At 46.3% G+C, this 11249-nt stretch overlaps 2 protein-coding genes across 2 annotated transcripts; both read left to right on the forward strand.

Moving 5' to 3' along the window:
- Positions 1 to 1005: 1005 nt before the first annotated feature.
- LOC123150619 (probable glutathione S-transferase GSTU6) lies at positions 1006 to 2074 on the forward strand (the record flags this gene model as incomplete). Its single annotated transcript, XM_044570460.1, has 2 exons — positions 1006 to 1374; positions 1463 to 2074. Coding segments are annotated over 2 exons (774 nt in total), but the record flags the coding sequence as incomplete, so codon positions are not given.
- A 2289-nt stretch (positions 2075 to 4363) lies between these two features.
- LOC123154242 (disease resistance protein RPM1) lies at positions 4364 to 9706 on the forward strand. The gene is made up of 9 exons (XM_044573016.1): positions 4364 to 4599; positions 4849 to 7659; positions 7747 to 7875; positions 8232 to 8362; positions 8460 to 8573; positions 8672 to 8826; positions 8934 to 8994; positions 9087 to 9258; positions 9363 to 9706. Exons 2-4 carry the CDS (start codon positions 5030 to 5032, stop codon positions 8293 to 8295), a joined length of 2823 nt encoding a protein of 940 aa, XP_044428951.1. The 5' UTR covers positions 4364 to 4599; positions 4849 to 5029; the 3' UTR covers positions 8296 to 8362; positions 8460 to 8573; positions 8672 to 8826; positions 8934 to 8994; positions 9087 to 9258; positions 9363 to 9706.
- Positions 9707 to 11249: the final 1543 nt, after the last annotated feature.

Genomic DNA, 11249 nt, shown 5'->3' on the forward strand with positions numbered 1-11249 from the left:
ATATTGATTCCGTACGTGCTGGAGTTTTGGGGGCACGTCGGAGGTCCTCCCGTTGGTCATGATGCGTTCTAGGTGTGATGTGTCTCGTTTCCTTGTCTTTCTCGGCAGAAGGTCGGGCTAGGTGAGTTTAGGATTGTGGTGTTTTCCTCTATTGTGTTCTTACCCACACTTGTTATGGCGCCTCGTATTGTTTTCTCCTAACTATCAATGAGAAGATGTCAATTCTTGGTATATTCGCCAAAAGAATTCTACTACTAAACGGTCACGGTGATTGATCTCTAAGATACAAATTCTTTATTAGCTTGGTGACCGGTTGGCAAGAAGCTGTGTAGGATGATGTTCTTCACAGGTTGTCGAGGCCTCTTGCGTCGCTACTTTTGTGACAGCGTGGTGCCACGCCTCCTTTTACATTCTTTCAATTTTTGTATTATTATTTTTTGTATGGTTGTGGCTTTGAGGCAGACGAAAGCGTCTTCCAGCTTACCATGGCAGTACCTAAAATATGGGGTGGAAAGCCTCATTTTCCAAAGAAAAGTTTGAAGCAGCCTTGTGTTGTCAAGTTGTAGAAAATTTCGCAAGTTGAAGCATCGCAGGATCAAGACAGGATGCAAGTTGGCGCATTTGCTTGAGGTTATCAGCAAGAAGCCAACGCCCAACTAGGGTGGAAGGAAGCACTACTTGCCAAGCACTGCCTATCCGATGCACCTAGTCTCATTTCAGTGCACAAGTTGGGCACGCAGAGAAAATTCCTCCCAGATATCTGTCGGATACTCGGATTCGGTCTGCCCCTCTCTGGCTAGATAGTGTAGGTAGTAAATCATGTAGTGTCTACTCCAGCTCGCGTCATGCATGACATAGTATGGCTGCCAAATTCAAATCACCTTGACTGGCAAGTCATCTACCCGTTGCTGCCCAAGGCAGGTGCTACAGTCGTTTTTGTACAGCAATAAAAACGGCCGATGCCCAGCGTTGTAGAAGCAAGCCAATGCAAAGCAATCCATTTGAGCTTCACAAAACTCGTACTCCAACGTGTTCTCCTCTCTCAAGTGTGTGTCCGTGTGGCTGAAGCTGCTGGTGCCACGGAGCGGCGTGAGCATATACGCCATCCGCGTCCAGATGGCGCTTGCCATCAAGGGTCTGCCCTACGACTACCTCCCCGAGGACCCCGGGTGCAAGAGCGACCTACTCCTCGCGTCCAATCCCGTGCACAAGACGCTGCCCGTCCTCATCCACGGGGGCAGGCCCGTCTGCGAATCGCTCATCATCGTGGAGTACCTTGACGACACATTCCCCGGCAACGGCGCCTCCATCCTCCCCACCGACCCCCACCGCCGCGCCGTCGCCCGCTTCTGGGCCGACTATATCGACAACAAGGTTTGTTCCCTTCCCTCTCGTCTAGCTAGTTTGAGCTTCAATAAGTGAAGTTGAATCCCACGGGCGCCGTTCTGTTTTGTTGTCGCAGATGTTCCCTTCGTGCATCGGCATTCTCAATATGGCGAAGCAGCAGGAGAGAGCCGATACAGTGGAGGAGACCTTGGCGGCGTTCGGGCTCCTAGAGGCAGCCTTGGCGGAGTGCTCCAAAGAAGTGGAGGCGGAGGCGCCCTTCATCGGCGGTGTATCCCTCGGGCTGCTCGACATCGCTATCGGGTGCTATCTTCCTTGGTTCGAAGCGATAGGCCGCCTTGCTGGCACGCCGCCGTTCCTAGACGCGGCGAGGACACCAAAGTTGGTCGCGTGGGCGGGGCGTTTCAGGGCCGCCGAGGCGGTCGTTGCGCTGCTGACTCCGGTGGACAAGGTGGAGGAGTACATCACCTCGGTGCTTTATCCAAAGTGGGAAGTTGCACTAACTGCACCGGCAACTAATTAGAGATCGTGTCGTCTCCTTAGTCGTTAGTACATTGCAGTTGCTGTGCTTGCCTCCTAAATGAGTTGGTGTTTTCACGAGTTGTTGAGCTCGTTGAACTGTTGGTACTTGGTTGTTAGTGTCTCGTCGTCATCGATGGTGCGCACGCATACACTGTATTTGATTTGAGCTGTTGTTTCGTGAATAAACCGTGGCTTCGTGCATCTTGCATCTCTTTATCCAGGTCTCAAAAACGACACTAGTTGTACTCTACATATTAGGTTTGTCTTTTTGGATTGTGTAGTCACCTTATTCTGTTCTCAAAAATGTAATGTAAGGAATGGTTGTATGCATGCGCCGGACGCCTATAAAAAAGAAGCTTGCTTTGTAGAGCAGGTCTGAAGATGATGCTCCTGGATGTCGAGACGGGGGGTGAAGCTAGCCCGAAAGCCAGCAACACAAATAGCAGGACGACTGATGAGATTGCTATATGTCCGCTTTTCATCATCCATAATGACTACTACTCCCTCCGTTCCGAATTACTTGTCGCAGGTATAGATGTATCTAGATGTATTTTAGTTCTAGATACATTCATTTCTGCGACGAGTAATTTGGAACGGAGGAAGTAGTAGTCTAGCTAATGTGTTGACATGCATTAGACAAGCGACAGGAACACATTGAAGATTTGTCAGTCTAGTGGTGGTAGAGATGTAGAGTTCACCATGGTGGGCATGGTGGACCAAAACTTGTTTTCATGGGCTGGTTTGGAGGAATCTGGCGAGGCCAGCTATGCATTACGTCAGCCCATAACAACTCATTCAAGGCACAGGCATGACCTCTCCTCACAACTGCAAAGCTGCCTCCTGTCGGAAGCACCGCCCCTTCCGTCTCCTCACCGGCTATCCGGAGCCACCGGCAGAGCAGAACGCGGTTGTGGCGGCCATGGCTGGAAGCAGGAGGCTCGGTTGAGGAAGCGTGCCGCCGCCGCAGGCTAATCCCCCGGCCGGTGCAAGCAAGCCCTACCTAGGTCCACAAGCTCACACCCTAACTCGAACCCTGTCTTCTCTACTTTTTTTTTTGTTAAGTGGATGTAACCCATATTCTCATCTTAGGTTGGTCTTGTTCATGGTAGCACTGAGCCAACTGACTGTTGAAATAAGATTCTCTGCTTAGTTGCTTGACAGGTTCAGAGTCCCTTTTTCACACTTCGGGTACTTAATTGTAATTATTTGCCTGACAAGTTCTCAGATAATAAATGGAGCTTTTCATGTCATGAGAATCGTATTGTTTTCATAGCCCGACATTGTCCAGTACGCGGATGCTACTATACAAAGTTACAAACACCCTGGAAACCGATTGAAGCTTAGCTTGGTGATATACATCATATAAGTTCAAACAGTTATCTGTTCGGGGGAACATACAACCTGCTCTAAATTCGTGAATTTCAATTTGGATGCACCGAATAACCGAATCGATTCCAGCAAACAATCTGAATAGCCACAGGATCGACAGTGCTCCAGATCATCATCAGGGACCGGCTAGCCTGACGAATACATACAAGATGCACATAGCAGAAACTCAGGTTGCAGCTAGATTTATCTATTCAAACTCATCCAATCTTTCTTGGTTCCGATGAGTGCAAATCTTACGGCACAGTATCTATGCTAGCTAGATTTCTCTGTCTTGCTCCTATGTGCAGCAATTTTCAGTAGAGGCTTGTTTGTTAATTGATATCATATACTCCCTCCGTCCCAAAATTCTTGTCTAAGATTTGTCTAAATACGGATGTATCAAGTCACGTTTTAGTATTAGATACATCCGTATCTAGACGAATCTAAGACAAGAATTTTGGGACGGAGGGAGTATATAGCTAGTACGTTTGCTGCTGCTGCCAGTATATCTCTATCTCGACTTGTACTCTAGTGCAAATCTCGCACACTGAACTAGTTCGATAAAATACAGGGAAGTATTCTGTTTTACAGTTTCATCTTCTCTGGTACTAGTAATTTTCAGCTGAGCCTTATATTTGTTCATTTGTTCATTTGTTTTGAATAGGACTCTCAGCTGCTTGTTGTTCAGACTTCCCAGTTAACATGAAAGCATTCAAATATGTCGCTTAATTTTAGTTGGTTTCGTTGCAAAATGCAAGGGAGCAGCTTTCGTTGTGCCATGTGCCTTGGTTGTCAATTGCCATGCTGTCGTTTTCGAGGATTTGACTGAATTGATGCCATCTCTATTACACTCACTGCTGCCTCTGAATGCACGCTGCACTCCTCTCCGTAGAGTTGCCTGAGCCACTACTGTAATCATCCACTAATTTAATTACCGCGTCCCCGGGTACTCGTGCTAATGCACATGACTTGATGCATCTCCTCGACTAAAGCTGCGCTCCATTGGCTTAGTTGTTTGAACCACCACTGTGCAATGCACGTGATCAGATCCGCTTTAATCGCTTACTATTATACATTAATCGGTGGCAGGCTGTACGCTCTGTATACAACGGAAAAGAGTGCAGCAGAGCTGTAATCAGTCTAGCTTGCTTTGCTTGCTTCACCTACCGAGTCATCAGTACACCCGGAGATCTGAGATCTCAACTCTGTTGCGAGAGACTCGTACGGTGCCTGCTGGCTGCTGCCGGAGATGGCGGAGACGGTGGTGAGCATGGCGAGGTCCATGGTGAGGGGCGCCATCAGCGTGGCCGCTTCTGCCGCTGCCGCTGAAGTTGGCCTCCTCGTCGGCGTCCGAAAGGATATCTGGTACACATTAACATTCACATCGTCTCTAGCTGCTTCTTAATTTTGTTAAGATCAATCCACCATGAATATCCTCCAATTTTTTTTATTTGTGCTCTCGAAATTATTCCTAGCTAGCTAGTCTCTTTGGTCAAAATTAATGGTTGAACTCCCGTGATAGCTGCCTTGATATCTGTTAATTCAGAGATGCACCGTTGTATCCCATCAACTGGTGAAGTTGATCTAATTCTCTTTTGAACACTGGTTTTGTAGGTTCATTAAAGACGAGCTCGAGACGATGGAGGCATTCCTGGAGGTCGCTGAATCAATAAACAAGAAAGATGTGCTCCTCAAGGTGTGGGCAAAACAAGTAAGGGATCTGTCCTACAACATTGAAGATTGCCTCAGTGAGTTCATGGTGCATGTTGGAAGCTAAAGCTTGTTACGCCGGCTCATGAAGCTCAAAGATCGTCATCGAATTGCCACACAGATCCGCGATCTCAAAGCAAGAGTTGAAGAAGTAAGCATCAGGAACACACGCTACAACTTGATCAAGGCGGAGGCCTCCAACACCATTGGTGACATGGATTCTCACATGGAGGATGTTCGCAATCACTCGGCTAGCAACATTGATGAAGCAGAACTTGTTGGCTTTTCCAAACCGAAGAAGGAGTTAATTAAGTTGATGGATGTCAAGACTAAAGATGGCACAGCCAAGGTGGTATTTGTTGTTGGCATGGGTGGTTTAGGAAAGACTACTCTTGCCAGGAAGGCATTTGAAAGTAAGGAAGATATTGTGAATAATTTTTCTTGCCGGGCTCGGATCACAGTCTCGCAAACATTTTCCAAGATAGAGATGCTAAAGGATATGATCATGCAATTTTTTGAACTGAAGAAGTGTTTGAAGGAACTTGAGGGGAAGACGGTGCAAGTAGATGATCTCGCCAGCTACCTTAGGGAGATGCTAAAGGAGAAGAGGTACTTTATTGTTCTTGATGACTTGTGGACCACTGATGCATGGGGGTGGATCAAAGATATTGCTTTTCCTACTACTAACATCAAAGGTAGCCGGATAATAGTAACAACACGAGATATTGGCCTAGCTCAGCAATGTACTTCCAAATCGCTTATTTACCACCTTAAACACCTCCAGATAGATCAAGCAACAAATTTGCTACTGAAAAAGATTGGGAAAACACACAGAGAAACTGAAAGTGATGAAAGGATGCGGACTGTGATTTCCAAAATAGTAAAAAAGTGTGGTGGTTTACCACTAGCTATACTCACCATAGGAGGTTTGCTTGCTACCAAAGTGGTAGAAATGTGGGAGAGTATTTATGAGCAGATTCCATCAGAGCTCGAGACTAACCCAAGCCTTGAAGCAATGAGGAGGATGGTCACTCTTAGTTACAGCCACTTGCCATCTCATCTTAAATCATGCTTCCTATATTTAAGCATCTTTCCGGAGGATTTTCAAATCAGGAGAAGACGTTTGGTTGATAGATGGATAGCAGAGGGGTTTGTTACAGCTAGTAGTGGAGTGAATGTTGAGGATGTTGGAATAGGTTATTTCAATGAGCTAATCAACCGAAACATGATTCAACCATCAAAAGTGAACATAGGAGTTGTTAAGAGCTGCCGGGTCCATGATATCATCCGTGATGTAATGGTCTCAATTTCTAGAGATGAAAACTTTGTGCACCTGGTGGGAGATAGTGAAGCCAGTATAATAGAGGGGAATTTCCGTCATGTAGCATACCATGGTAGCAAGGGCCAAAATATTGGCATGGATTGGAGCCATGTTCGGTCATTAACAATGTTTGGTAAGAGACCCATGGAGCCCTCACCTTCAGTTTGTTCAGCCAACATGAGGATGCTTAGAGCCTTGGATCTAAAGAATACACGGTTTCAAATTATACAAAAAGATATCAACAACATTGGGTTGTTGTGCCATTTGAAATATGTGGATTTTGAAGGACCTTCAAATATATATTCACTTCCAAAGTCTATAAGGAAATTACGAGGATTACAAAGCTTAGACATTAGAAAGAGTTATATAGCAGCACTACCAACTGAGATCACAGAACTCCATAGTCTCCGCAGCCTTCGCTGTAGCAGATGGGCTTCGTACAGCTTTTTTGATATAGATTACTCCATGGACTGTCTGATGCACACATTGCGCCTGCCCATAATATGCACACCTTCAGTTGATGCTGATCATCGTGCTGAGTTTACTGCTGAGCTACATATGGCATACTCTAGCCTGTGGTCCAAGACAGAAGGTGTGAGTGTTCCAAGAGGGATCAGTAAATTAAAGGAGCTACAGATACTAGAGGTGGTGGATATCAAACAAACTAGCAAGAAGGCAGTTAAAGAGTTGGGGGAGCTTATTCAGCTAAGAAAACTTAGCATGGTAGCTAAAGGAAAATTTGCCGAGCAAAATCCCAAGATACTATATCTGTGTGCCGCTATAGAGAAGCTCTCGTCCCTGCGCTCTCTTAGTGTGGATTTTGATTATGATGCTGCCAATGATGGATCACTGGAGTGGTTGCATAATATTTCCTCCCCTCCTCCCCTGCTAAAGAAGTTGAAGTTGGTTGGGGATTTTAAAGGAAAGATGCCCGAGTGGGTTAGATGTCTGAAGCATCTGGTAAAGATTCACTTGGAGTGGAGCCACCTGAAGGAAGATCAGATAACTGAAATGCTAGGGGAGCTGCCCAAGCTCATGCACCTCAGTCTGCGCACATTTGCTTATTATGGGAAGAAGTTAGTGTTCAGAGCGAGATCATTTCTCAATCTGAGGAAACTCTCCATTCAGCAGCTGGGTAAACTGAGGGAGGTGAGATTCGAGAATGGCGCCTCGCCACAGATGGAAATGCTAGAATTCAGTGTTTGCAATTTGGAGTCAGGGATTATTGGTATCATTCACCTTCCAGTATTCAAGCAGATTTCACTTGGTTATGAAGGCAGAGTGGCGAGGCTTGGTATGCTGCAAGCTGAAGTGGACGCACACCCCAACCATCCCGTGCTGCAATTCAACAGAGACCGAAGGGAGCATGAAGCAGAGGAGGCGACGAACCTCAGGTCTACTAATTGTTTCATCTCTTTTATTCAAGGAGCATCAGTTATGAACTGAGATGTTTCATCTCGCTCGTTTTTTGTTTGCAACAGCCAAGACCATGACATAGGAGATGACGATTTCCTCTCTTGCATTCTGAGGACGAAGATGCTAGCTGATCGATGGTGCAAGTTTCTAGTTGCTGATCATCTGTCCTTGCTGTCTGGTCGTCGCTTTCGCTGGTACCCATCTGTTCCTTTCTTTACATCTAACTTCTCGCGCCGTTTGATTGATTTGTAGAAATGTATGTACATGTATTTCGTAGCTTGGCAAAGACATACTCAAGCATATATGTCATCATATCTATGTCTTCGGTGCAGATCCCTTTCTTCTCTCTGTATCATACTGTTATTTTCTTGTCAGTTATCTGAAAGAAATCCTTGTATATGCACTCATAGTGTTAACTGCAGTACAAAATGTAAAATTAGTACCATTCCGACTCTTACCATTAATTAGAAAACTGGGATCTGTCTCAAAACCATCATGTTTTGTATATGGAATCTGAAGAAGTCTTTTCTGTCGTTACCAAACTTTACAGGACACTAGACTTTCTCAACTTGGGACAACCTGGTCTGGAGCAACACATAATGGACCTTGACTAATGGTGCACTGTCATTGGTCCAAAATTTGCGGCAGGTTACTAGCTTGCAAGAAGGCAAGCAGAGGAAGGTAACTCCTGATGCTTCCTGGCATTAATTAATTCAAGTCATTATGGTAGAAAGGAATCAGCGTTCATTCAGAATGGCGGGCATGTTTGAAATTTCAGGCATCTTCATATCTATGAGCCCAAGAGATGAAATGAAGCAGGAAGCCACAGGCTGGTGCCTCGACGACACTCCATGTGCATCTGAAGTGTGAACCGATATCATCCTCATAACTGGTCAGTTCAGAAACCAACTCCTTTTTTGCTTTATACTGGTACATGTTGTACATATACTTGCAATTTCTGATAGATGCTGTCGGCCTGCAAACATATAGATTCAGCTTGGGGGGCAAGTGGAAGACCCAATGGGCTGTTGGTGGCCTCTCAAGATATGCTCCGTGATTAGATTAGGTGGCAGCTGCTGGCCCTGATTCCCTCACCAAGACGGCGATCGATTCTTACTATGACAGCTCTCGCCTCTTTCTAACTGGTGATGCTCTCGTCTCTGTTTCCTTGGATTTTAACCTCTGGTAATGTTGTACCTGCTTCTCACCATTAGAAACTTGACTCCCTCTGTTTTGTTAACGAACTTTGCAGGGTAATGGAGTTTCTCAAAATGGGTCAAGCTAGAGCAACTTATGATGCAGCTTGATTTATGGTATACTCCTAGTCATTCCACGTTTCATTTCACTGTATGTGTGAGAAAGAAATTAGTGTTGATTCATATTAGGAGCATTTTTCAAATTTCAGGTATCTTGACATCTACGAGCCTCTGCTGCAGAAGGGGAAAAACATGACAACCATCCAGTCCTTCGCAAAGGATACTGAATGGTATGAGGTGAAGTTCGAAGCCACAGGAGCTAGCGCTGCCTCCACAACTCCATGGTGCATTTGATGTCTGAACTGAGACCACTCATAACTGGTCAGTTCAGCAACAAGCATCTTTTTTACCTATCCTGTTGTTGGCATGTGAATACATATATTTAGTGATGAAATGAACTAATACTCCTCTCTATAATCGTTCAGCTGGTGAATAAAGTGGAAGATATTATTGGATGTTATTCAAGTTTGGTAGCTGCCGGTGGCCTCTGAAGATATGCTCCCTGATTATCAGATAAAGTGGCAACTGTTGGACCTGATTCCATCAAAAACATGGATCAACTTGATGAGAAGAACACACCTGCAATTATGCATACAGAATTTCCTTTGTTTACTGGTAGTACCCTCTGTTTCTTTTTCGTCTTCTTAGTGCTCTCTGGGCATCCTCATAAAGCGATGCCATTGAAGAGTCTGGGAACATCTTGTCCATATTGTTGGGATCGATTGTGTTGTAAAAAGAAATGCACCTTTTGATGTTGGAAACTATTGAACGTGCTGTTCATAGACGACATAGGTTGCATTGTACTGATATTGTGTATACAGATGCTTCGGTTCGAAGCATCTCTCTACACGGGCTTTCCAAACGCAAATGTGACACAACCTTGAAAATCGCGGGAAAAATACGATGCGAAGTTGCTTATGTCTCCCTGCCACCCGGTCACCCGGACTAGCAACGGGGCGTTACTTGGTCGGGGGTCTCGTGTTTTTCTCCCTAGTTCTAGGGCTCTTGCGTGATAGGAGGGCATCCAATCCAGGCTACTAGTTAGGGAGGAGGGGATAAAAGTTGAAACAATTCTTTATTTAATACTATCTTAAATTTTATTTCCTTATTTAACACTGAAAACCTTTTATTCCCTATCCAACAACAAGTCTAAAATTTTATGCCCTTTATGACACTTTCGTCCATTTTAAACCTAAATGACACTTGAAAAGACCCTTTTGCCCCTCAAATGATATGTATATGTGGGAGGCAGTAGCATACGCACAACATCAGTGGGGCAACAACGCACACAGACATGCGCATCGGCAGTAGCACACACGCAGCAGCACATACGCACGCTCACACAGACAACAGCACACACGCACGTGTATCTCAACAGAAGTGGAAGGAGAGGTCACGACGACGATTATACCTTCCGCACTATATTAATGTACGGCCGGCCACGATGGATTCCTTTGTCTTCCTCATATCCACCTTCCGTGGAGCCCAGGCCTGGTTGACGATGGTCTGCGCTGAAGAAGAACCGGGCAAGAACTGGTTGTGTACGCCAGTGTCGCCTCGGCAGTGGCCTTCATGGGACCCAAACGGCGGCGGTCTCCCATGTTCTAATTTTTCTCAATGATGGCGGCGGGCACATACGTGTAGCCGGTTTCTTTCTCTGCCTGCATGGCACGGCTAAGCGCGCGTTGACGCTGGATGGCACGGTCGAAGGCACTGGAGGCGCGGTATGACACGGGTCGTTGACGCAGCAACGATGCCCGTGTCGCGGTTCTCCCCGTCCTGTCGGCCTGGAGCAACTCGCCACTCCTCCACGAGCTAGCTTGGAGCGGCGACTTGGTAAACCACGAGCTGACTTGGGGCGGCAACTTATTCCGTCGGGCTAGGCAAGGGAAGTGGAGCAGCGCGCTACCCCGCTCGTATCTATCGAGCTCGGCGGGCCACCAACCGTGTTTTATGCCGGAGAACTTCTCTTCCTGCTCGTCGGATGCGATTGAAAGATGGAGAAAATGGTGGAAGAAGGATATGGGGACCGACAGAGTGGTGCGATTCTTACCTCATGTCTGGCCTCGTTTAAATAGAGGGCAGAGGAGAGGAGATTGCCTGGCGTTGTGTTTAATGTTGGCCCAGTCCTGAAGGATGTGTGGCCAGACTATATTTCTCGGCTTCCACGCGGGTTTAATGGAGACATTTGAATGAGCGATGAGGCGTGTTCAGCCGGGCGTGCAGTGGGCGGCGCCCTCGGACGACGCTCCACTTCAATGGCAAATGCAGTAAGAGGTCGCGTCTGCCCTGAATCACTTTCGATGTGGAGC

The sequence above is a fragment of the Triticum aestivum genome, chromosome 7A, assembly GCF_018294505.1.
Source record: "Triticum aestivum cultivar Chinese Spring chromosome 7A, IWGSC CS RefSeq v2.1, whole genome shotgun sequence".
Taxonomy (NCBI): Eukaryota; Viridiplantae; Streptophyta; class Magnoliopsida; order Poales; family Poaceae; genus Triticum; species Triticum aestivum.